The 25,643-nt window shown below is 42.1% G+C and overlaps 1 protein-coding gene across 1 annotated transcript in view; it reads left to right on the top strand.

The window, feature by feature from the left end:
- Positions 1–8,975, top strand: part of thbs3a (thrombospondin 3a) — a gene marked incomplete at its 3' end in the record, with an annotated part of 53,384 nt that extends 44,409 nt beyond the window's left edge. The window contains exons 27-31 of the mRNA XM_083679483.1: positions 199–247; positions 784–980; positions 5,264–5,436; positions 7,608–7,747; positions 8,914–8,975. Coding sequence (XP_083535609.1) covers positions 199–247; positions 784–980; positions 5,264–5,436; positions 7,608–7,747; positions 8,914–8,975 — 621 coding nt within the window. The remainder of the gene's footprint in view (positions 1–198; positions 248–783; positions 981–5,263; positions 5,437–7,607; positions 7,748–8,913) is intronic.
- Positions 8,976–25,643: the final 16,668 nt, after the last annotated feature.

Raw genomic sequence — 25,643 nt, 5'->3', positions numbered from 1 at the left:
AAAATGTGGAAAAAGTTAAGGGGTCTGAATACTTTCCAAAGGCACTGTAAACTGTAACACAGGTGTGACCAAAACATTTGACTTGTGTGTGCTTGTGTTTTTTTTTTACTTGTTCCTACAGAATGTGAAAATGGATGGAAGATTAAATTTCAGACACAACCATGATAATAGCTGTCCTTTTTTTCTCTTTTTTTACAGGGCATGGAAATTGTTCAGACCATGAATAGTGATCCTGGTTTAGCTGTGGGTAAGTGGGTCCTGTCAGCCTAATACAAGCTCTGTCTCCCGTTTTTATGTGTTCTTCTGCTTCTTCCTTCTGGTGCTGTGGCTCTTTATAGTCCTCTAAATCACATTCACAGATCTATGTTCTTTAATACTGCTGTGCACTGAAAAGTTGCTGAATTGAATTGAGATCAATCAATCTGCTTCAGTGTCTGCATCAATCTTTGATTGTTGCACTTGGTCCAATCCCTTTTCATTTTCCTTCAATTATGGTTGAATATCATTTTTTAGATCCAATTTGTGCTTCATTTCATGTATGTGCTATCTTTGTTTTTTCACCCTGTCTTGCACTGTATTTACTTTGGGTTGTAGAGCTAGCCTTCTCAACAATGATCTATGGCCAGTGCTGTGAACAAAACAATTCTAGCCATGTATCCCTGAGAAATTAGATAACCTATCTCAATAGGACCGTCTAATTGGAATGAAGGTACATAAGACATGTAATGAAACTTTGACTGCCCTGAACCAAACGACACTGAAGTGAACTGAATGACCTCCCAGGCTACACAGCGTTTAACGGGGTGGACTTTGAGGGGACGTTCCACATCAACACGGTGACGGACGACGACTACGCAGGTTTCATCTTCGGCTACCAGGACTCGTCCAGCTTCTACGTGGTGATGTGGAAACAGACGGAGCAGACCTACTGGCAGTCTGTACCCTTCAGGTCCATGGCCCAGCCGGGCCTGCAGTTAAAGGTCAGTAAACAGGTGGGGGGGGATATGGTTCTTACTAGAACCATAATGATGAACCACAAAGGGTTCTTCAGCTTCAGGAGAACCCTTTTAGATTATAGGTAGAACCCTCTGTAAGGGGTATACTGGAACCCTCTTTAATACTTATGCTGGATAACTTGTAAACATTTGGCTTAGATATTTCATGGTAGGGCGAAGTTGAAAAGAGAGCTCAGTATATCAAATAATAAAACACCTGCGAACAATCAAACTCAATTGGAGGGAGGGACTTACCAATTAACTTATCCAATGCCTGTTCAACAGACACACACATATGATTACATTATACTGCATGGGATGAAATGATGGCCAAGAATAGGTCAGAATAGGGAATCCTGGATACAAGTACAAACATTTACAAACACATATTTGAATCATGGGGAAATGTTTTGTTCTTTGAGAGTAAGAATCTCACACCCTGACCCATTTTTTAAAGGGTTAAAGAGTGTCGTAGGCTCATCTAGGCACTTTTTCGGTCATATTTTCATTCTTGGGCTTTCTTTGGCTAGCTCCGGGGCTAGCATTTAGCCATACCAGTGTCCATGAATGGTATCACCTGTATGCTACATGTATGACTACTTGAAAACAACTCCACTATAAGTTCTATAGCCATCTCATGTCTTTGTGGGCTATACATGCATGTGATATAAAAACAATTTGTTATTTCCACTATTACAAGCGTAAACTTATATTATTCGAACTGAGAACTTGTTTTGTCCTCTGTTTAGAACTCATTTTTTATTACATTCCTGCCCTAGAATGTGAAACTTGTTGCTCACTTGAGCGGAACAACACGGATGACATCATTTGGTTGAAGTAGCTAGTTCATTCAAGTTCAAGTTCTTGATTTTGCTGACATTGAGTCAGCCAGGACATTTATCTCCTCCCTGTAGGCTGACTTGTCATTGTCTGAGATCAGGCCAACCACGGTGGTGTCATCAGCAAACCATGCTGGTGTTGGAGCTGTGCATGGCCACGCAGTCGTGGGTGACCATTCTATCCAAAAGCACAATGACAGAACATTTTCTGTAAAAACAATATCATATTTTTCTACGGAACCCTGATAACTAAATCATGTTTTACATTTTGCGTGGAGCTGTTTTGAAACCTGTTTTCTGTGCTTTTGATAGCATACAGGTGATCCCATTCATGTACTCTGGGGGAATCCCCTACCAGGGGAATGGGACTGCATCCAGCGGTCGTCAAGAAGGGTTCAAGACTCTACGGCAGGGCTGCCGTTAACCTTTATGCATCACAGGACAACACGCACTGTCACCTGTTCTTCGCGATGACAGTTCACAGCGCTAGGTGTGGACTTGCTGGCCCACCAGTGGCTTGACACGCTTCTGTATGCCTTCCTTCCCTTGGGCCTAATTCCCCCATTCTGGACAGAGTTAGAGCGCACAGTCTATCCCAATCTCGCCGTATTGGCCAAGAAGGCTGTGGCTGGCTGAGATTATACCTCCTTTACACACAGCCTTGGCACCTCCTGCAGAGCAGGGAGCTGCTGTCCCCGACCCACCCCAAAGTTGATGGACCAATGGGCCTGGCCCATGAGAGTCCAACCTAAACACTGGGTCTGCCTCCGAACGTGGTCACCATGAGTGCCCAGGCTTCCTCCTCTTCCTCTCTACAAGGGTTGAATATTTTCCTGTAGTTTAGCAAATGTTCCACCCTGAGAATAAATCCCTTTTCTCCCGGGAGAGTGAGAGAGTGAGAGAGTGAGTGAGAGAGAGAGAGAGAGATTTTTTCCTTCCTCAGCTGATGAGAGCAGAGGGGGAGGGGCTGGTCCCCTCCTGGGCTCCACTCTCTCACATCAACTCAGGCACAGAGCTGAAGCCGCAGAGCGAGGGAGAAGCAATCTTTTCCTTTTTGTTGGTAACATGTTATTCATTCCCTTCCACCGTCCCCTTCCCGAGACTAACAGTGTCTGAACACTTTATGTTCAGTACGAGCCCTGCACATCTACATGGACAGAACAAAGTTGTTCAGAGGGTGTGATCAAGTGTTTGTTTACTTTGCCAACCCTGCTAGGGGCAGAGAGTTTGTCCAAACAACACCTCTCGAACTGGACAGTGGAGGCTATCACCTCTCCTACTGGTTAGTGAAGGATATCGCTGAGGCGTACAGTTTTCAGGCCCCCATGGGGATCCGTGCCATTCCACTAAAGGAACTGCTACTTCTTGGGCCTTCATTCAGGTATCTCTGTCTGAGAGATCTGAGCTGCAGCCAGTTGGGCCTCCCCTTACACTTTTTTGAGGTTCTACTGACTTGAGGTTACTGCATGTACCTTAACGCATACGTTCCCAGGCGCAGGAGCTGAGTGGGAAAGTAGCTTGGTAGTGGTTTATAGTAATTACAGAGTGTGGGTTTATTATTGCCAACCACCCTGTCATTAGCCAGCTAGTGTAGCTTCACAGAGTGTGGTGAATGCTAGAGAGCCAGGCTACAGTGGATTGGGGGGAGCAGGCTAACGGTTGTGTATCATAGGCTAGCTAGCCAAGCAATGCTACAACCAAGTGTTAACTAGTGTGGAAAACACTGCAGAGGACAGGGCATTTGACCGATATTCTGATAAAGCAGGCCATAATCAAATGCTTTGTCCTCTGCAGTTATTGAATACATTTTTATTGTAAATGCTCTGTATTATAGTAGAACATTAACTTATCTTGATCAGCGCTGCAACTCAAACCAGTGCATTTTCTGATGGTGGTGGGGCTAGAACAGGAATGGCTCCACCACCATAGAAAACAGAAGCTCTGAGCCAGCCAGCTGTGAAAAACAGCAAATTTCACGCATTTCCGAGCTTCCATACTCAAGAAAAATAAACTAAAGCACAGCCGTGAATATTTAATGATCCAAAGATTAAAAAAAAAAATATATATATATATTTGATTTGCTAACGGTAGGATATGAAGATACAATTACATAACTGAGCTTGAATTACGAAACGCCACTGAGCCTATAATAATATAACGATTAGTCAACTATGGGTCTGAACTGGCGACCAAGAAATGTATTGGTTGGCTACAGCCCTAGTAATAAAAGAGGGGAAGCACTAGGATGGTGGTGTACACAATTAAAGCTCACCCACCAGCGAGCAACAAAACTCACATGACACCCCGAAGGGCATGAGAGAAAGTAGGCTAGGTAGGCTAGTAACTAATTCAATCTCTTTTTGGCGAATCAAACTAGAGAGAACTTAAATCAGCCTAAATCAGCAGAATTCCTGTGAGGAAGAACAAGCGACCTAACGCCCCGGGGAAAGCTGTTAACTTTCCAGTGGAACAGTTAAGATAGGTAGCTAGGTTCAGACCACTGCAGACAGGCCATGCAAAGCTCTCCCTGCCAGTTCCAGGGGTGATTGAATAGTGTTTCAGCAAATAGGGAACGCAGGGGTGCATATCCCATACTGAGAAGTTGAACCGAGTCGACTGAAATGGAACCAGGGTTACATTCTGTAACCTAAAGTTCCCTTTACTGCATTTCTGTAAGATGTCTACCAGCATTTGATTTAATTTCTCTGTCCTTGTTGGTCCCTGTGGTACTTGCATTGGGTATATAATTGGCCAGGTATATAATCACTATAAAAATATTTGATGGTTAACTATTTATGTTTTATTATGAAATACACACACTACCACTAATTGCATGCCCTGCTCCTTACATTGGCTATGCCTTCATAACCTACCTGTAAGAACTGTCGCCTCATTCTCTGTTGCAGTTACACATGCATTCTAATACCTAGCTATTTAACCAAACTTTGTGTGACTTTGACTCATATTTAGCAGTAGAATGGGAGTTAACTACCGTATTTAGGTGTCGTGATGCAGCATAGTGATGTAGTTTGTGTCAAAACACATCATAAAATCTAAGCTTGCTATTAGGGTATCTTTGAGGTTCAAAAATAATGATATTTTGTGATCAAGTCGTTGGCTGATGAGAAATATACAACAAATCCTGCTTGGAAGTTATAAATGTATTGGGAATCCTAGTCAACCTTGATCACAATGTATCGTCTGTGTGTAAACGTCAGATTTCACTCAGTGTCCATAATCCAATCACAGAATGCTTGTTCATACCAGGTGTTGACGGGGTCAAATAAAACTCACAGTTAGGAGAACTAAACAATAAACAAAAGTAAAGAAGGTTCTGTGATGCTGATGATGAATCCCATTCTCACCCTCTTCCCCCATTCCTTGCCCCCCTGCTCTCTCACACACACACACACACACACACACACACAGGCTGTGAAGTCCCAGACAGGGCCTGGGGAGTTCCTGCGTAATGCACTGTGGCACACAGGGGACACGTCCGGGGAGGTGAAGCTGCTGTGGCAGGACCCCCGCAACGTGGGCTGGAGGGACAAGACCTCCTACCGCTGGCAACTCAGCCACAGGCCCCAGGTGGGCTACATAAGGTGAGACTCCCTCCCTCCCCCTTAGCCACAGACACACACACACTAACCCCAGGTGGGCTACATAAGGTGAGACCCCCCTAGCCACAGACACACACACTAACACCAGGTGGGCTACATAAGGTGAGACCCCCCTAGCCACAGACACACACACACTAACCCCAGATGGGCTACTTCAGGTGAGGGCCCCCTAGCCACAGACACACACAATAACCCCAGGTGGGCTACATAAGGTGAGACCCCCCTAGCCACAGACACACACACTAACACCAGGTGGGAGACATCAGGTGAGACGCCCCTAGCCACAAACAATTTAAAATTATTGACAGATTTAATGTTTGTTATGAGTAGTCATGCTGGTTTGAGGTGAAACTCTTAACATGCGTTTCTGACGATGGTGATGTATACATATTCATTAGAGAATATAACACACCCCGGATATGAAAAGCTGTCCTGGCTGCAATTTTTAGAAAAAATGTTCACAACATTTGCACTGTCTGGTGTGTGTTAATTTCAATGGGGAAACACATGTTGTTTTGTAATCATATTGATATTGTAGTCAGGGCGCACCTGCAAAAGAGACCTTGGGTCAGTGTGTTTAAATAAAGGTTAAATAAAAATCAAATATCGACATAACATTGTATAATTTTCATGTGTATGGAAAGCTGTGGCTAAATCACTTGTCTGCGGGTTTAAGTGTAAGTAATTACAGGCCAGACGTACTGTCATACCCCTTTGAGTACCAAAATGCTGAACACTTTGACAGTATGATTAGTTATCAATAACCAAGGAGATTGGCATATTTTCTACATATTGTGTTGATCAGGTCGGTGTAGTTTGTTGACTTCCACATGCTTCAATCGCTCTAATGCAATGACGTCACCGTCTGTTATCCAGGGTTTTTAGGTCATTGGAACTGGTCCTCAGTTCTCATAATCAAGTCTCTGACAGACTCTTAACTCAAGAAATGGACTTGAGTTCTGAGTATTAGTGTCTCAAGTGAGTGGCTATTCCCCAATTATTACTCCATATTTTTTCCCTCCTAAACCTCTTTGTGACTTTTACAGAGAGACCAGGTCCCCCTGGCCCTCTATTGTCCCTGTTGTCATGTCAACCAAATCCTTGGCAAGAATTTGCTAGGCACCCGTTCATATGCAGATCCCAAGGAAACTACTGTAGAGTGGGGGGTCTGAGAGAGAGCGAGCAAGAGCAAACATTTGAAAATGTGTTACTGAAGGACATGATGGAAGAAGGAAATGAAATAACTATTTTAAAACATACTTCCGGATGTCATGTCTGACAGATTACATAACATAAGGAACACATTATACATGCATACAGTATCTGCAGAAAACGTAATTTTATAGAATGTTTGTGCAAGTAGAACTTACTACAGAAATGATTACATGATACTGTAATAAAGTTGTTACACAAACATGTTTTCCAGACAACAGTGAAGAAATATTTCTTCTCGCAATATATTATCAGGATCAACACATTTTCAAAATAAACTTTTCTTCGTCTTTTCACTAAATTTTTTTGGTGCCCATTTTGTGAGCATGAGCGTGGAGGGGATGGAGGAGGTGGGGTGGTTAGGGGTTCTCCAGTGGGGACCAGTGAAGGGAAAAACAGAGTGAGAGAGAGAGAGAGAGAGGTCTTTGTAGAGGCATGGAGGCCCTTTTCAGAGGCAAACAGAGGGACACCTGCTTTGTATGCTGTGCAGAGACGGTGAATGGGCCACTGCAGCACTGCACTCCAGGCAGCGGATGGGACAGAGGCTGGGTCCAGCCCTGTGTCTCCCTCCTTTTTCCTCTCTCAATCCCTCTAGTTCTCTCTCACTCCCCTCTCACTGTCCTTCCCAATGCTGAAATAGCTCAGCCAAATCGTCCATTTTAAGATCCTCACTCTGGTTGCGCTTAATCTGCCTCTATGTTCTTTTACCATCTATGCTGTTGTGTGAGGTATGCAACAACAAGATCAGTCTTCAGCACTTAAAAAGTCTAAAGCATGACTGTCACTTTGTGCCCGGTCACCTCATAGTAGATCAGAAGTACAAATATCTATGGAGTTAAGAAACCTCATGTTTAAAATGATACTACCCCACACGTTTACCTTTGCTCAATGTTATGTTGACATTTCTCTGGGACCATTGGTATGTTCCTAATCTGTGGCAGGGTGAAATTGTATGAGGGGACAGAGATGGTGGCTGACTCGGGCGTGGTGATTGACACGACTATGAGGGGCGGCCGACTGGGCGTCTTCTGCTTCTCCCAGGAGAACATCATCTGGTCCAACCTGCGCTACTGCTGCAACGGTACATTACTCCCCCTCAGTCTGAGCTACAGTACCACTACCCTCTAATAGCACCAGTAGACAGTAATTAATAGCATCAATATACAGTACTTAATAGCACCAGTATACATACTTAATAGCACCAATATACAGTACAGTGGAACCTTCGAGATACGAATGCCCCAATATATGAATGTTTTGAGTTACGAATTGAAATTTCGTAGAATTTGTGCTCTGAGATACGAATGAAAATTTGAGATACGAATCCTTTTTTTTTCGCGAGAAGTGGCAGCCGCGCGCGAGAGAACTGGCAGCCGCCTGCACACGAACCCTTTTTTTTAAAAAATTTGAGATACGAATGTTTTGACTTACGAATTTAATCCGTTCCGAGACTTCCTTTGTATCTCGAGGTTCCACTGTACCTAATACTTAATTGTATTTAAATATGCAACGGTTACATACCACTTTTGTATTCAACTCCAAACAGTACTTGTATACTGGTGCTGAACAATATACCTCTTATATTGTTATACCTCTTATAATATAACTATTAAAAGTACTTGTAATTGATGGACTATACATTAAGGCTATAATGGTTACTAATAGAATGTATGATTTGCCATAGCTATACAATGAAGCAGCAGGTTAATATCTTACCCCTGATATTGTTTGCTTTATTTCACAACAAATAGCTGTTTGTCTTTAGGGGTTGTTGCAGGTTTGTGATATTGTGGGTATTGCATTTACATTTAGCAGACGCCTTTATCCTAAGCGACTTACGACAAGTACATTTGTCTAAGTAAGTGAATCATCTATATCAGTCACCATGAGAAAAATCTATGAGGCCATCCAGGGGCCATTGGCAGTCACAATGCTAGAAAAAGGAAGAATTACTTTTTTTTATTTTTTTTTATTTACAGTAGAGAAACTGTACAGGGGGGTAGTGGGGATGAAGAGGTCTTTAGGAGGAACAGTCAAGATGTAGCCTGAAGAGATGGGTCTTCAGTCTATGGCGGACTAATGACTCTGTAGTGACTCTGCAGTCCTGACAGCAGTGGGAAGCTCGTTCCACTAGAGGGGCGCCAGTATTGCCCACAAAGTGCTTTTGTGAAGTTTTGCTGTTGAAGTGCGCGACATACTCATGCTTTCATTGATGTCTACTTGCACTGTGCCTGTGTTTCTCCTCAGACACTGTTCCAGATGACTTCAATCCATACCGTAAACAGGTCCTGATGCACTTCAAGGTCTGATAGGAGTGAGTGGATGTGTGAGCGATGGGCGTGTAGACAGCCTGCCAGCACAGCACTGTCCACACACACTCTTAACACATCTCCATTTAGACGTTCAACTGCTGTTCGTGTGTGACTGTGTCTGCCCATGTGTGAAGGGGAGGAGTTTTAAGGTTGTGATAAAGGAGGAACAAAACCGATGGACAACATTAGTGCCACACCGGACTGGAAAAGCAGAATGTTCTCAAGAAAGTACGGAGGAGAGAACATGCATACTCATTTCTGTATATATCTGGATGTGTGGCTGTTGTGTTTGAGTAGTGTTGTCTTTGCCATTTGTTTCTTACTGTATGAGTGGTGGTATCTTTGAATGATGGTTGTGTGAATGTCAGCAGTTGATTTTGACTGTTGCGTATGAGTGCAATTGCTGTGTGATTACAGCAATTATAGGAATAATGCGATTATGTTCTCTGTCTTTTGGCCCAAGAATGAACAGCTCAAAGATTATCATCTTTTTGACTGTTTTTGTTTGTTTTTCCATCATCTCTAACTGTAATGTAAGAAAACTTTCAATGGAGTTTTACTGAGGAGTGTGCAGGCTGAAGTATGAGGATTGATGTTGTCTTACATGTAAAAAGTCTTGCTGCACTGTCAGTGTGCACAGTGAGTTCACTAATATGCTACCTGTCAATTAGCAGATAGAAATACCTAGAATAGAGCTGACATTTATCATATGAGACAAGAAGAGTGACATGTCCGTTGTCCTAAATATATTGTATACTGTATCTATGAACGCATTTCTGCAGGACTTCTTACTTTAACAAAGCTAGGAAAAAATGTATTTTACGACACCCTTGACATACAAGTAAATGTGGGGACAGTTTAGTATGTGTTCTACTATCCATCTATTGAGTGATATATTTCAGCAACAATTTTTTTTTTTTTTTAATGAAAGCCAACCATTTCCTCCTCAAACAAGATCATAGAGGAGGCAATCATTTAATGTACCCATTTTTCGTTGCAGCTCAGAGCCTTCCGTTCTCTTTGTTGTCCGTGGAGCAATGTATCCCAATACGCTGCACATTCCACCAGTACTGCACAAGTGCCTCTAAACCAATATGAATTCAATTTTCATCAAATGTTATTCTTATCAATAGGCGTTATCGACAGACAGTTGTAAGTGTAATTCAACATCAGACTATGAAAAGGGCTAAGACAGTTTATTAAGATCATGAGGCAACTATAACTAATATTCTTCAATAATCAATAGGTATATATCATACATTTATATATCACAAAATTGCTACACGAATTACGGATTGTGGCTTTAAGCTAATGTTTTAGGAATGGGAACTTGATAAGTACTGTACATTTTAGCCTCTGGATATGAAACTTATTAGGTAACTTTTGGACAAGATAATACTGTCTCCGCACAATACAGATTATATTTACATTTAAGTCATTTAGCAGATGCTTTTATCCAAAGCAACTTACAATAAGTACATAGCATATGTCACAAGAAACACAAATAACATGCAGTTATTAATCCACTTTATTTGGCCTTTAATAGTGGACTTCTGTCTCTATTTAGACTCAATCTGGATCTACATGGATTTGTGTATATACATGTGTAGACTTTTGAGTTGATGCCCAGCAATTGAATATGAAATAAAGCTGATCAATTCTAGTAGAAGTGTTTCTCAGAGGTGTTTGATTATTGTAAGTGTTGTAGATAACCTCACAATCTCCAAAATACAAAACAAATTAACTCACAATAAATATCTTGTAATAACTTTTTTTTAATTTGTACCACCTTGACCATTAATTGTAATGAGTTGACAATCACATATGCAGATCAATTATACTTATATCAGTACAAAAAACAACAACATGGGAAGAAATGGAGCTACTAGCAGTATTGCTGTTCCGAGCCCATCCAGTCATATGTGGTGACACTCTTGCCAACTCAACAGTGCACATAACTGCAGAGTACTGTGCTTGTCAGTATACAGTATAACTCAGTACATAACTGCAGAGTGCTGTGCTTGTCAGTATACAGTATAACTCAGTACATAACTGCAGAGTGCTGTGCTTGTCAGTATACAGTATAACTCAGTACATAACTGCAGAGTGCTGTGCTTGTCAGTATACAGTATAACTCAGTACATAACTGTAGAGTGCTGTAATTGGACATGGAGAAGACACCAGGGCTCAACTGACTGCCCAGTCTGTCATGCCTCTCTGCTCAACATTTTATAAGAGAAAACCATAGAAATTAATATAGAACCTTGGATATGAACATGAATATGAAGCCTATGATATACAGTATTTGTTTCTCATGACGCTCCACGCTCTAGAGTCTGTCAAACATAGCTTGTCCAGTGGTAACAGTTATGCTGTTGATGGGCTGATGAAATTACTGACAGGTCGTAGCACCATTCAAACATCATAAGCGAGCACGTCCGTTTTGAAATTAAAAACATCAAACCAGCTTTTTGTTTATAGAATGTTGGACATCTCTAATGATAACATCTAACTAACTAGCGAGGTTCCATCAACAACTCTAGGATGATAATGAAAAACGTGAGGGTGGGTGAGGAGTTTCCTCGGGTACAATTAATTGATTGATTGATGCCATTAAAAGGATAACAGGAGTTGTGTCAGAGATACATAGTCTGTGAAAGAAGGATACAGATTTATCAATGCCTGCAGTTATGGCCACAACTAATTCGATTTGGCAACGATGAAACCAATAGCGCAAATGTATATAACAGTAAATGAGTGGCATCCGTAACAAAACACCGCAATTGCTTCATTCTTCCACAAAAAATCTGCTTTTGAGCACTGATAAACTTAACATCAGTCAGTTGTAAATTACTGGGGTAGAGCACGAGCTAATAAGATTTTTATTATTCATTTATATTAAGTCACATCAAATGATATCCATCAGGATAGGCCTATGTACTTTGAGAATAGAGGTGAAACTGTTTCTCCCTTCACGTTACCACAATTGAATTGTTTAATAAATTTGGAGTTGATTGAATGTGAATACACTCCACCCATACTTTTGCACTCAACTCGTATTGCCAGCTACAATGCATATGCATGACTATTAAAATGCTTCTAAAGAGGTAAAGTACAAAACCTCCAGTAACTCCAGTTACTTACCACCCACAAAACCTTGATAAATCTGCCCCTGTGTGTTTTGATGTGTTATATGCGCGACAAGTATGGAGTATGACCAGATGAAACCCACCGTTCTCTGGCATGTTTGTTAATATGCATGCTATACTGACTGTGGGCTCCAATTTGCATAATCACTTTTTTCTTGAAAACGTCAAAGACAACTAAAATCATGCTGTATTCTGAGTTGTTAGGTATTGTTTTGCTCAGTTTAGCACTATTTGCTCAAATAAATTGGAGCCCTGTGATTAAATAACAAACTACGAAAATGAATATACACTGCTGTACAATTTAAAGGGAAGTACTCACTATGTGATAGCGTGACAAAATAGTCCAGTTTCCCTGCCATAGGCAGACTTTAATGCAGAGGTCTTTAGGAGGGACAGTTAAGATGTAACCTGAAGAGATGGGTCTTCAATCTATGGCAGAAGATAGTGGTAGTGGTAGTGGCTCTGCAGTCATGACAGCAGTGGGAAGCTTGTTCCACCAGCAGGGCGCCAGGACAGTGAAAAGCCGTGAGCGAGTAGCGCGGCTGCTGCATCCACGTAGAGGCGGCGGTGCTAGGCGGCCAGCCGAGGTGGAAGAGCGGAGTGATCGTGCAGGGGTTTGTGCGCAGACCATTGCTTGCAAGTACGGTGGGGCTGTTCCCTTTGCCGCCTGGTAGGCGAGCACCAGGGTCTTGAATCTGATGCGAGCTGCTACCGGGAGCCAGTGAAGGGTGCGAAGGAAGGGGTGACATGGGAGAATTTGGGGAGATTGAACACCAGATGGTTGGGAGCATTCTGGATGAGCTGCAGAGGCCTGATGGCGGAGGCAGCGACCCCGGCCAAGAGTGCGTTGCAGTAGTCAAGGCAAGATCGCAAGTGTTTGGACCAAAAGTTGTACTGCTTCTCTGGTGAAGAATGGACGTATCCTTCTGATGTTGTAGAGGAAGAATCTACAGGAGCGTGCTGTCGCTGTGATGTTCGCCACACAGGATAAGTGGTTGTGAAGGATCACCCCAAGGTTCTTGGCTGTCTGGGGGGAGGTCACAGTAGAATTCTCTACTGTGATGGAAAAGTCTTGGAGAGGGCAGGCTTTCCCCAGGAGGAAGAGCAGCTCAGTCTTGTTAAGGTTGAGCTTGAGGTGGTGGGCTGACATCCAAGCGGAAATGTCTGTAAGACACGCAGAGACACGTGTTGCCACCTGTGAGAAGGGGGGAAAGAGAGAAAGAGTTGAGTGTCATCTGCGTGGCAGTGGTAGGAGAAACCATGTGAGGAAACTACCGAGCCAAGAGATTTGGTATAGAGGGAGAACAGTAAGGACAGAGCCCTGAGGACACCCCAGAGGACAGCGATCCTCTCCCGTCACCTGGTAAGAGCGATCGGCCAGGTAGGATACAAACCAGGAGAGTGCAGAGCCAGAAATGCCCAGTTCTGAGAGGGTGGAGAGAAGGATCGGGTGGTTTACTGTATTGAATGCAGTAGACAGGTCCAGAAGACTGAGAACAGAGGAGAGGGAGGAAGCTCGAGCAGAGTGGAGGGCCTCCGTGATAGCAAGGAGAGCAGTCTCAGTAGAGTGCCCTGCCTTAAAGCCGGATTGGTGAGGGTCAAGGAGGTTGTTCTGAAGGAGGTAGTGAGACAGTTGGTTAGGGACAGCACGTTCAAGGGGTTTAGATAAGAAGGAGAGAAGGGATACCGGTCTGTAGTTATGGACAGCAGTCAAGAGTTGGTTTCTTGAGAAGAGGCTTGACTCTGGCTGTCTTAAAGGCAGCTGGGACAGATTCTGTGGATAGAGAGAAATTGATTATGGTTGTAAGGAACAGAAAGAGGTATTTGGAGATGGTTGAAGAAAAGGGAGGGGATAGGATTGAGGGGGCAGGTGGTTGCCCGCTTGGATGTGACCAGTTTTAGAATATCATCAGGGGAGAGGGGGGAAAAAGGTGATAAACCACAGACCAAGTGTAGCGCACTGGGTTTGGGAGAAGAGGTAGCAGTGTTGGCGAGAGGTAGAGGGAAAGAGCTGCTAATGTCATCAACCTTCTTTTCAAAGTAGGTGACAAAGTCATCCACAGACAGGGAGGAGGGGGAAGAGGAGGGTTGAGGAGTGAGGAAAATGTGCAAAACAGTTTCCTTGGGTCAGAGGCAGAGGATTGAATTTTGGAATGGTAGTAAGAAGCTTTAGCAGCTGATGCAGATGAGGTGTAGTTGAGGAGGAGAGATAAGGTTTTAGGTCAGAGAGAGTCGAAGGATGAGGAAAGAGTGGTCAGGAGGGTGGAGGAGGCTGCATCAGTGGACAAAAGGGAGAAGGATTCAACAGAGGGTAGGGAGGAAAAGACAGAGGAAGAGAGAGTGGTGAGGGAGAGGGTACGAAGGTTGCGACAAGAGGATACAGTGTGGGTAGAGACTGACTGGGGGGCGGTGGATTTGAGAGGAAGGGAGAAGGATACAAAATGATGAAACTGGAAGAGGGGTAACAGTAAGGTTGGAGGTATGGGAGGATCTGGTGAAGACAAGGTTGAGCTGATTGCCCGCCTTATGAGTTGGAGGAGAGTGGGACAGGGTAAGGCCGAAGGAGGAGAGAAGGTCAAGTATTCCAGATGAGTGAAGCTTCTCTGACTGGATGTTGAAGTCACCCAGTAGTGAGAGAAGTCAGAGAGGGCTGCCGGAGTAGCTGTGTTTTCCGGTGTAATCCATGTCTCTGTGAGGGCAAGGAAGTGGAGGGACATGAAGCAGGCATAAGCTGAGATAGCCTCTGCTTTCCTGACCGGAGTATGCTATTCTTTTGTCTCACAATAATGTCCTCCTCAACTATTGAAACATGAAACTTATTTGATCTATTAGCCATCTTTGAAAGTATATATAATCCTAAATGTCTCAAAGTTGTGAAAGCACATTATTTTGTGAATGCTGGAATGTCCTACTATTGACTATTAATCCTTGCAGTGCCCGATCAGGGCACCAGAATATTGTGGCTGGATGCCTATCTGATCATTTGACTCCTTTCCTCTACCCATGCAATCACTCTCTGATGTGCAAAGACTTAAGGTTATATGATTATAGCTCACCTAATTGGTCTGTTGCCAATGTGGATTCCCTGCAATATTGCTATTTCACCTATCCCGTCATCTTTGAACTGAGAGAGAGGCTAAAGGGGGTGAGTGATTAGATTGGAATCCAGCCCTGGCAGTGGCAGAGTTGGAATTGGTCTTCAAGTGGCAGCTTGCCAGTCAGTGGTCAGGTGGGGACAGGGGTAGCAGTTGGAGTCAGAAGCTTACGAACTGTATTGAATTAATTCACTGGGATTTCAGTGGAATCGGTTGACCTGTTTATCCTTAGTAGGTTTAACTTTGAAAGTCTCACAATTTTTTAGCAAGATATTTCCATTTTATTCTGTGTGACTGCATTGATAATAGACAATGGTCAACAACAGATATTGTACATAAGTATGCATCACAAAATTAGGCTACATGTCATGTTTTAATTACCATCACTTAATAAAATGTGGAGCTGACCCAGGACATACATTATCACAGTGCTCTTCCACATATTTTCAGAGAAAACAAAAATGGAGAAAAAAACTTTTTAACGTCCATGTTGAAGATGTTATATTCCTCTGGGTCTGGGAGGCCGGGACGAGTGCAATATTGGGTGGACATCGTACAACAGTGCACCACATCCCGCACCTGCCTGGCCCTGGGAGAGGTTCAGATGAAATCTGGATCCTCAGGCAGCAAGGCTCCATCCTGTTGCCTCTGGCTTCCCAAGTTAACTTACTCCTCCACTGTATTGGAGATCGACCCATTCACTGAGGGAGAGAAATTGCATCAGTCAACTATCAAATTATGATTTGGAGTGTTGTGGTATTGGCTTGCCGGAGCTTGCAACTTAAATCAAAACATTTAAGTTGCAAACATTTAAGTTGCAAGCTCCATAACATTTAAGTTGCAAGCAGCCCATACCTATTTCGGCATCACTTATCCCAGCATTGAAAATATCCCCATACTTTCCATCATCAGAAATGTTCTCCGGCCCCACAAAATATCCAAAGGGCTGCTTAATATAAATACAGATTAACATTATACCCATCATTACCCGAAGCCACAGTGGACAACTCGAAACATGGCACTCCGCATTTCTGGATAGTGTGCAGGTAAACCAGAGGGTGATTGGCTCATAACCGAGGAAGCGGAAATGCAATTGCGATGCAGAGTGCCATGTTTTGGAGTTTTCCACAGTGGCTTCGTATAATGATGGGTATAAATTAATCTGTATGGATATTAAGCAGCCCTTTGGATACAGATAAAATGTCTGATGATGGAAAGTACGGAGCTAACTAGATGCAAGCTTGGCTAGTTGGCATAGTTGTAGCTAGCGAAAATTGCATTTAAATCCTTATCAGAACCACTCTCCAAAGTAGAATAACATTCTGCAGGCAATATTATATATTTATTTTAAAAATATTTTGGCTTTAGTCTTTTGGTTTACAAATTGCATCCATTCTTAGCACCAGCACTGACTGACAGCAGTCTCCTACTGGCCCCGCAGCAAATGTAAAATGTGAAATAGAATTCAATGTATGTTCCCAATAGTGACATTGCTAGCTCCGAAGTCCACCAATATGAGCTTTACACATGGTGGAATTTTGGATTTAGCTTAAATTACGTTTTTTCCCCCAAATTCTTTAGGGACATGTAGGCCCAATATCTTGTTTCAGTCTTTATCTGGCGTTCTTTCATGGATAGGAAACATATTTAGACCAAGTAAAATGCAGATCATTTTCTAATAGCTGAATAAACAAAATGTAGAAAAAAAAACTCTTGCCTGTCAACCTTTAAGAACGACAATGTAGCATGTGTTTCCAAAAACACGAGAAAACGTTTGTGGTTTGAGCAGAGACGGGCATACAGAGGAAATGAATCATGGATAGGTTTGAAACGCTGCACTCAAACCAGATTTTCTCTGTTTCAATTCTCATTTTCACATGAGGAGTTCACAATATTACACAATGAGGAGTACACAATACTAGAGCAGTTCTTGGAGATATTATTTCCACCTACGGAAGCAGCGCATCACAAAGTCAGCTTTCTCAATCCTTGTGAAACCGTTGTCTCAAGCCTTCTAGAATATTCATTGGTTTATTGCTTTGATGCGCACAAGATCAAAGTGATGGCATCACGTTATGAAATCTATAGGCCTAGGCGATCACAATTTGCAATTAATCCATACATATATAACCATACACAATCCATACATATAAATGAATTGCCCTGTTAAAACAATATTCTATTGTAATTATGGCCTATGTTTTTTTTGTGTGTGTATATATATATATATATCATGTTCATATAATTAAGCCTATGAAACAAAACATCCTCATAACATTATCACATATGCACGTTTCACAGCTTGTTGATGAGTAATTCCTTGATATACTTGTCTGGAAAGACGTCTGTAAACTTGATCAAAGTTTCCTCGATGAGCATCGGAAGTGAATAAACCTATGAATTATATGTTTGAAGGGCATGTTGTTGATGTTCAGTGACACCTTACGATAGTTCCTGCTGTGGTCGGAGCCTGATGAATAACTCTGACATTTAGCCTGACCAGTAACCACGGCAACAGGTCTCCTAGCGACCTAGGGCTAATCTGTAACGCAGCAAAGAGCTTTTCTTTGGGGGAAAAAAAAAGGTTTTCTGTGTAAAAACATTTCTGCATTATCGATCAAGTATTTTTTTTCTTTCGTTGCGGTGCAGATTTAAAATGGAAAAGTACCTAGGAGGAGCGCGTATTTGCCTATTTCATCAAGAGCTAGATTAAAACCTACAACTACATTACATTTAGTTTGAACACTTAGGCCTACCTCAAAAGACAATGACCATGGAGTTTAGTTATTCTCTTAGCTTTAAATAATACAACAAGTTCTAAGTATTGGATAAGAATCAGCAACCAACTCACCAGTGGTTACAAATGAGTCCTTATTTTGTCCAGAATTCCACACACTATAGATCAGTTTTCTTGTCTGCGTTCTCATCAAATTCTGCAAGTCTCTAGAGCCGAAGATAGTGCTTTTCATGCCTTTCCCAAAATCTCCCTCACAATGGACCTCCCGCTCCAGACAGCCAGAGCTGGGTCTGCCGCCCCGCCTCCACGGCCACAACAAACAAAGGCCACTATGCGGTGCTCACTGAGGCGTGGGGGTCCCTCTGAACACGTCCCACAGCTCCAGACATTCTCTGCAGGAGAGGGAACACGTCCGCCAAACGTGTGCGTTCCTCTCAGAACTGTTGGAATATCTTGGCTATAGCTGTCTGAGATAGAGATTCAATTTCTGTGAATGATGGAACTATCACAAACTGCAATGTACCGTCTACTGTCACTGGCGATAATCGACAGTGAGGTGTGGGATGTGTTTTTATGGAGGAGGAATTCACCTGTTACTCCGTCAACACTGTGGAATTTCGCGCCACTATTGTGCGCCGCTGGTGAGCGTCACGTGACGAATGAGAACCACACAATAAGAGAACAGGCGAATGGTGATACAACTTTATTGTCTCCACCGATGAAATCGGGGAGGGCACTCTTATTCGGTCTCTGTCTGTTAGTATGTCACACGCTTTTTCTCCGACACCACTGGGACAGTTTATGAAATGAGGGTGAATGATGGGACTTTCCATACAGATGCGGCATTTACGAAATAGCACTGATTGGCCCAGTTTTGACGATGCTATGGTGAAAGATGCCATAGAGATTGTTTCGGAGTTTCGAGGTGACGCCGATTCATCATTAAAAAAAACGTCATAATAGGATGCAACGTGGAGTCTAGCCTAATACAGTAGGGCTATAGCCTGACGTATTTGGGAATCATATTTTGAGAAATCAACATAAAACTGTCAGAAGTAAGACTGATAATGAATCAAATAAGCACTACAGGTTCCGGTAACGTTTCAGTCTGGCTACGAATGCAGCTGTATAAGGGTAGCCTAATGCAGTAGGCCTATAGCCTAATGAGTTTCGGAATAATATTTTGAGTGAAGTATGTTATGCCTGTTAAGCATGCCGCATAATTTAATACCGAAACAATATGAAAACCAGAGTTGTGTAACCTAGGTTTATTGCCAGTTGCATTTGTAACCAAAACAATTGCCTCTGCAAATATTTTGTATTAGCCTATTGCTGACATTTCTTTTTGAAGTAAAGGTGTCTTATATCAATACAGAGTTAGTATGATAGTAGCCTAATGACGCCCACATTATTTTTCTCGTTGGTCACAGAAGGTGCGCACGGAGGACACAGCAATGTAAAACACAGACAACCAGCGTGTCTTAGTAAAAAGTTTATGAATAAACGTCTTGCTTCATTCACAGGTTTCTCCATCACTCTCCTTTTATAGAGGTGTGCTACATCATTCATGGGGGACAACATGTTTACTGTACACTTGCTTATTTTAGATTTATTTTTTTGAAATTGGCGCTGAATGTGACATAACATTGTGTATGAATTGCCCTCTTAAAAACAATATTCTATTGTAATTACGGCCTATGATTTTTGTTAAAACACTCCAGCAACAACAGGTTGCAAATAGAACAGGTTGTGGTAGTTTAAATAGCCCCTCCATGCCTACGAGTATGTGCGCTTTAGCAGACAGTTGTTGCGCGAGCAACAGGTGTTTGTCGTGAGTGATTTATTTACGCACTCGTGGAGGAACACTGTAAAAAATCTCACTCATCTGAAAGCCGACAACGAGAGAGGAAGGAAAAGCCGCTTGCAATAGAGCCAGTTGGAGATTGGACACCCGGGACAAGAGCTCGTTCGGACACTACGGGAGTGTGTGTGTGCGCACCGCTGTGCATTTTTCCATTTGGAGCGACGGGAGACATTGAAGTCGTCCGTCTCCAGGAGCCTCAGGTGAGTCATTGAAACAGGACAGATTGTGCTGCTTCCTCCTCCTCATGATTGAATCCTGGGCTGATTGAAGAGTTGAACAGTTGTTCACCATTTGGAGAGACAGAACCACCCCTGAATATATGTGCTTACATAATCCTGCTTATCATAATAATACTACACAATATAATTAAATACAAAAAACTAAAATACGTTTTATGTTACATATTTAGAGTTATCAAAAGCTGTAAAAGACACAAAATTCGATTGAACACCATAACTCTATATCTGACCTTTGCACTTATAGGGTTTTCCAGCACACTCAGTTTTGACTCTTGCTACAATAGTTGGGCTACTGTACTTCAAACAACATAGGATACACTCTGCACTGGGCATGTTGTTTGTTTCTCTCAAACAGCTTAATACTTACTATTCAGAGAGGTAACAGACCTTATCGTGGACTGTTTTCAGAAGAATAGCCTATCTTGATTTGCATTTGGTTGATGTAAGCTACCCCCCCTCCCACACACACACACACACACACACACACACACACACACACACACACTGTCTTAAACACAGACACCATGACACACAAATGTGAAGACACCTGTGTCTACACACACACACACACACACACACACACACACACACACACACACACACACACACACACACACACACACACACACACACGCATTAGCCTACTGTTGCTGCCTCTTGATTGTGACCAGAAGTCAGGTCTCAAAAGGGATAAGGATTCGAATAGAACATGTAACTAATTCAATCATTACGATTGTAAATGAAAGCCTGTACCAAGTATCAAACCACCAAGGGAAACATATCTATTTCCCAACCTAGTATGCTAATCTTATAAATTGGTACCAGTTTACTTAAAATATTTCAGAAGTGATGCCGCAATTCACATGACTTCATAAACTATGTGTATCGCAGGACGTTTTTTATTTGCAGGTCACATTTGTCCCACAGCGGGATAGTTTGATGAAACACCTCGATATAGGTCTAGAGTGAGGGACTCATCTGGACCCTACAAACATGGCCGTGTTATCTCATAATAAGTAGTCCACATATGTCTTAATATTATACAATTTCTTATATTCTTACCTACAGTATGTCAAGATGTATGGTATATGACATTTTTTAGATGATTTTTAAGATTATAAGGTTATAGCAGTGGCAGTGTATGGATCTCATATAATATTATGCATGCAGTAAAATGAACCATTAATCATAACCTACTGAATCCAGAATGAAGATGATGTTACCATACTACATTGAACTTAAAAGAGAGCTTTGTAGTTGAAAGTGTCACAGACAAAAAGATGGTTCACACTTAAACATGCTAGGTTACACTGAGGAAGGCAGCATTCTGGAATGCCTGTGCATGATCCCCCTGTTGCATACATCAAAAGACAATAAAAATAGCCAAATATGTTAATACATACATACTGCTAGACTGTATTGCCTATACAGCTCATACGCTGCTACACTGTTCATACTGCATTCTATTTATTCTGCTTATAATACTACTGCTAATTCATATACTGCACTAATTATACTATACTGCACTACTATACTGCACTACTAGACTGCTCATATGCTGCACTACCTGTATATACTGCTCAGACTGCAGTTTTCTGCTTTTTTGCACTTCTGGTTAGACGCTAACTGCATTTCGTTGTCTCTGTACTTGAACTCTGCACAATGACAATAAAGTTGAATCTAATCTAATCTAATCAAATGAAGAAAGCGAATCCTAGCATTTTTTTTTATTTTATTTTTTTACTGTGAACCATCTTTTTCTCTATGACACCATACTAAATTGACCCTCATGCTGTTAGACACTATTAATGTGCTTAACTGACCTTGCACACTAGATGCAAACAAGTATAATTAATTGTTATAGTTGTTTTCACATAATTTATTTATCTTGATCATCAATGTAGAAAAGTAATTAAATTGGCAAAACAAATCCACAAACCGGTCCCAAGTTTTGTCTAGTTTGAACCCAGCTTTTAGGCACAAGTTGATGACAGTCCCTAGTGCTTAGTTCATTTCATGTCAAGTTCAAGTAAGTCGATCTATTAAACAGCAGTGGAAACTGGACATTGAAATGGTTAGGACTGAGTGAATGGCTTTCAGTGGTCTTCATGGACTCGTGTGTCCAACCCGTTATCATGGTGACGTCAGCGAACGGCATAGATCAGGCTCAGTGATGGTTTTCATGCTATCATGCAGTGTTGTGTGATTTTTTGGGGGGGTTAAATGAGGGCAAAGAGGTTGCCGTTGTAGCATTACCTCTAGAAAGTACCGTGTTTGTGTTTAATTCTCAGTCGACTGTCTGTGTTTGTGTGTACACAATTGCTAATTATTTGTTGTTCCCATTGAACAAACAGTACAGTATGTCATCAGTGTTGGAGGTCTGCCCCACGGGGGATGTCAGTGTCAGTTTGCAGAGGGTAGTTGTTAACACCCCACTCAAAAAGTGCAGCTGCATCACAATCTACTGGCCTGCATTCCAGACCTCAGCCACCACATTAGGCAACACAATGCCCACCAGACAACAAAAGGAGACGAGTCCTCTGCATTAAAAAGGAAACGGGAGAGAAATCACCTAGAATCACCTACTACCTTAAGTCCAATTCAGCTAAAGATTTGTTTGACATGTATATTGGTGATATATCAGATTTCTAGACGGATCATGACAGCTACTTTCCCATCCTGCCTCTCTCTCTCTCTCTCTCTCTCTCTCTCTCTCTCTCTCTGTGTGTGGTGTGGCTGCCGTTGGCCCACCTGCTTTTCTCAGCCTTTAAGCGCCAGCTATTTCAGACCAGAGGGGAACACATGGTTGGAAGGGGTAGGGTGGCAGCTGGTATATATAGCAAGCTCTATTTAGGCTCTCTGCTGCTCCTGTAACTGCCCCCCCCTCCCTCTTGCAACTGCCCTGGTGCGCTGCACAAGTCTCACACACTGGAAGTAAGGTCAGGCGTTAGTGTTGGTGCAGAGAGAGAGAGAGGACCACACATGGCACAGATGGTACAATCTGGCCCATGGCGACCTCCAAGGCACACTTCCATTGGAATCCATGATGAGGAGCACCCTCAATGCAAAAGGTTGTTGAGTATAATGCTAATAACACTAAGCCAGGGTCTCTGAACTCTTATGGGGTGGCATATTTTTGTTTTCCAGCCTAGCACTAACACACATGACTCAACTAATCATTTGAATGTACCCCCCTGCCTAAATAAAGGTTTATTATTATTAATAATAATAACAATATTATTATTAATAATAATATTAATAATAATAATAAATAATAATGGTTGAATCAGTTGTGCTAGTGCTGGTCACCCCTGGTGGAGAATGTGGAAACCCTGCACTAAGCACTATGAAGGTCTTCCTTTGGTAACACTTTACTTTATTTAGTTTGCCTTGATCTAGTAGTTTATTGACTGTTCATTTTTAGTTAATAGTTTAGTTACTAGTTTATACATAATACAACTGCTAAGTTGTTACTCATGGTTGAAATATTGTTACCTGTAAGTATTGTTACTTGCACTGATAGCTGTAATACTTTCATAAACAGAGCTCTGGAGTCAAGTAGTCCATGAGGATCAGATGAGGCTGACTGCTGCCAACTCTGATAGGGAGGTGATCACCTGATCACTTGCGATCACTTGCGACAGTGCGTCCCAATTCTCTACCCTTCACCCACAACGTTTTCTGGTCTGATTAACATTTAATTTGTCTAAGTTGGCTAATTAATCAGAAAATAGATCGATCGTACAAGAAACTGTACGCCTATGTGTAACACAACGCTTATATAAGCTATTAGAAACAAATTTGATGGGAAAAAATGAATGGGGATTTTCGGCTTGAACCGGAAGTTAGTTGACCAAAGTTTGACAACCACTTTGCCCCCCTATAACACAAAAGTATAGGGCCATTTTTGTTACCTAGCATAAGCTTGACATCACTTGACAGCTGTAGGTGGGCTTAATACGCTTGGAAACATTATCTTCTCTATGTAGTTTTTTGTAAATTGTGGCGCAGCTTCAACGTCATGCTACTTTGAGGTCGTAGAGATTAGGGATTCATATTTTCCTGTAACTCTACCAAGTTTCAATACCGGGAATAATTCATATTTATCCTGAGAGTCACTGACATACAGCAAAATGGAAGTGCCCATTTAAAGTGTTTAAAACCAAGATATGTTCACTATCATGCCAGGTTTCTCCCCAAGGAATGTAAGAGGGGTGTAAGAGGGGTCCACCTTGTGGACTGGCTGCGCTACTTTGTAAACATTTCAGAGAAAATGAAAGTGATATTTAGTAATGAGAGAGTAACTGTCTTTCATCACCAATGACATTGCTGTGAACTGCGAAACAGGCCGTTCATAAACTCTGAGCGTTATCATGTTCCTCAGTTAATTCAGAGCATTTCAGCAGTAGGCTATTGACACAAACCGACTCCAGGACACCCAGAATGCACTCTGAGTAGCGTTGTCAAATCACTCTAACTAAAGTCACATGACCAAAGTTGCTCAGCTTGCTAACAACCTCCTTTGACTAATGACAGGATATCTCCTATATTTGGCAAAATATAGTTGATGATTATACAGATAGCAGATCAGCTCATGAATAATGGGGAGATTAATGGAAATTGTTTAAATATAAGGTATCTTAATGGGGACCAACTTTAAATATCTATATGTACTCTCGTAACGTTTATAGGATCATGTCTCTGTTCCCTAGCCCTATGTTCCCTCAGCCTGATGTTCCCTCAGCCTGATGTTCCCTCAGCCTGATGTTCCCTAGCCCTATGTTCCCTAGCCCTATGTTCCCTAGCCCTATGTCCCCTAGCCCTATGTCCCCCTAGCTCTATGTCCCCCTAGCCCTATGTCCCCCTAGCTCTATGTCCCCTAGCCCTATGTTCCCTTATAGAATTAGATTTGTGCCAACACAATTGAGGATATATTTCAGAATCAAAAGCAATTTATTAGTATTGCTGTTGAAATAGATATGCTCAGCTTTTATTTTATGGTATTTGTGTACATATTGGTTTCACCATTCAAAAATTACAAGACTTTTTATGCATAGTCCCCCTATTTTAGGGTATCCAAAAGTGATGGGACAATTGGCTTGACAGGTGTGTTCTGTTACATAATTTGTATAAGAGAGTTCTCAATGTCTAGTATTGATTCTAGGCTTTGCATTTGCCTTTGGAGTCTGCTATTGGTGACTGTCAATATGAGGACCAAAGAGACGTCAATGAAAGTCAGGGAAGCCATTATGAAGCTGAAATATCAGAAACATAGCCAAAACCTTAAACCTACCAAAATCTACTGTTTGGAACATCAGTAAAAGGAAAGAAAGTGCCGCCTGGTAGGCCAAAGAAGACATCTACAGTGGATGACCGAAGAATGCTCACAATGATTAAGAAAAACTCCAAAACAAGACCAGGAACACTCTCCAGTAGGTTAGGGTTAGGGTTAGGTAACCAGTGCAGAGACTTGTGTGATGTGTGCTCTCTGTGTGGTCTCGGTCAGGACTCTGCTGCATTCTGTATGATTTGTAGCCAACCAATAGCTTTCTTTGGTAGACCAGACAGGAGAGCGTTACAG

The sequence above is a fragment of the Argentina silus genome (genome assembly GCF_951799395.1).
Source record: "Argentina silus genome assembly, chromosome: 10".
NCBI classification, from domain to species: Eukaryota; Metazoa; Chordata; class Actinopteri; order Argentiniformes; family Argentinidae; genus Argentina; species Argentina silus.
Note: the sequence above shows the minus strand (reverse complement) of the source record. Positions and strands in the feature narration are given on the sequence as shown.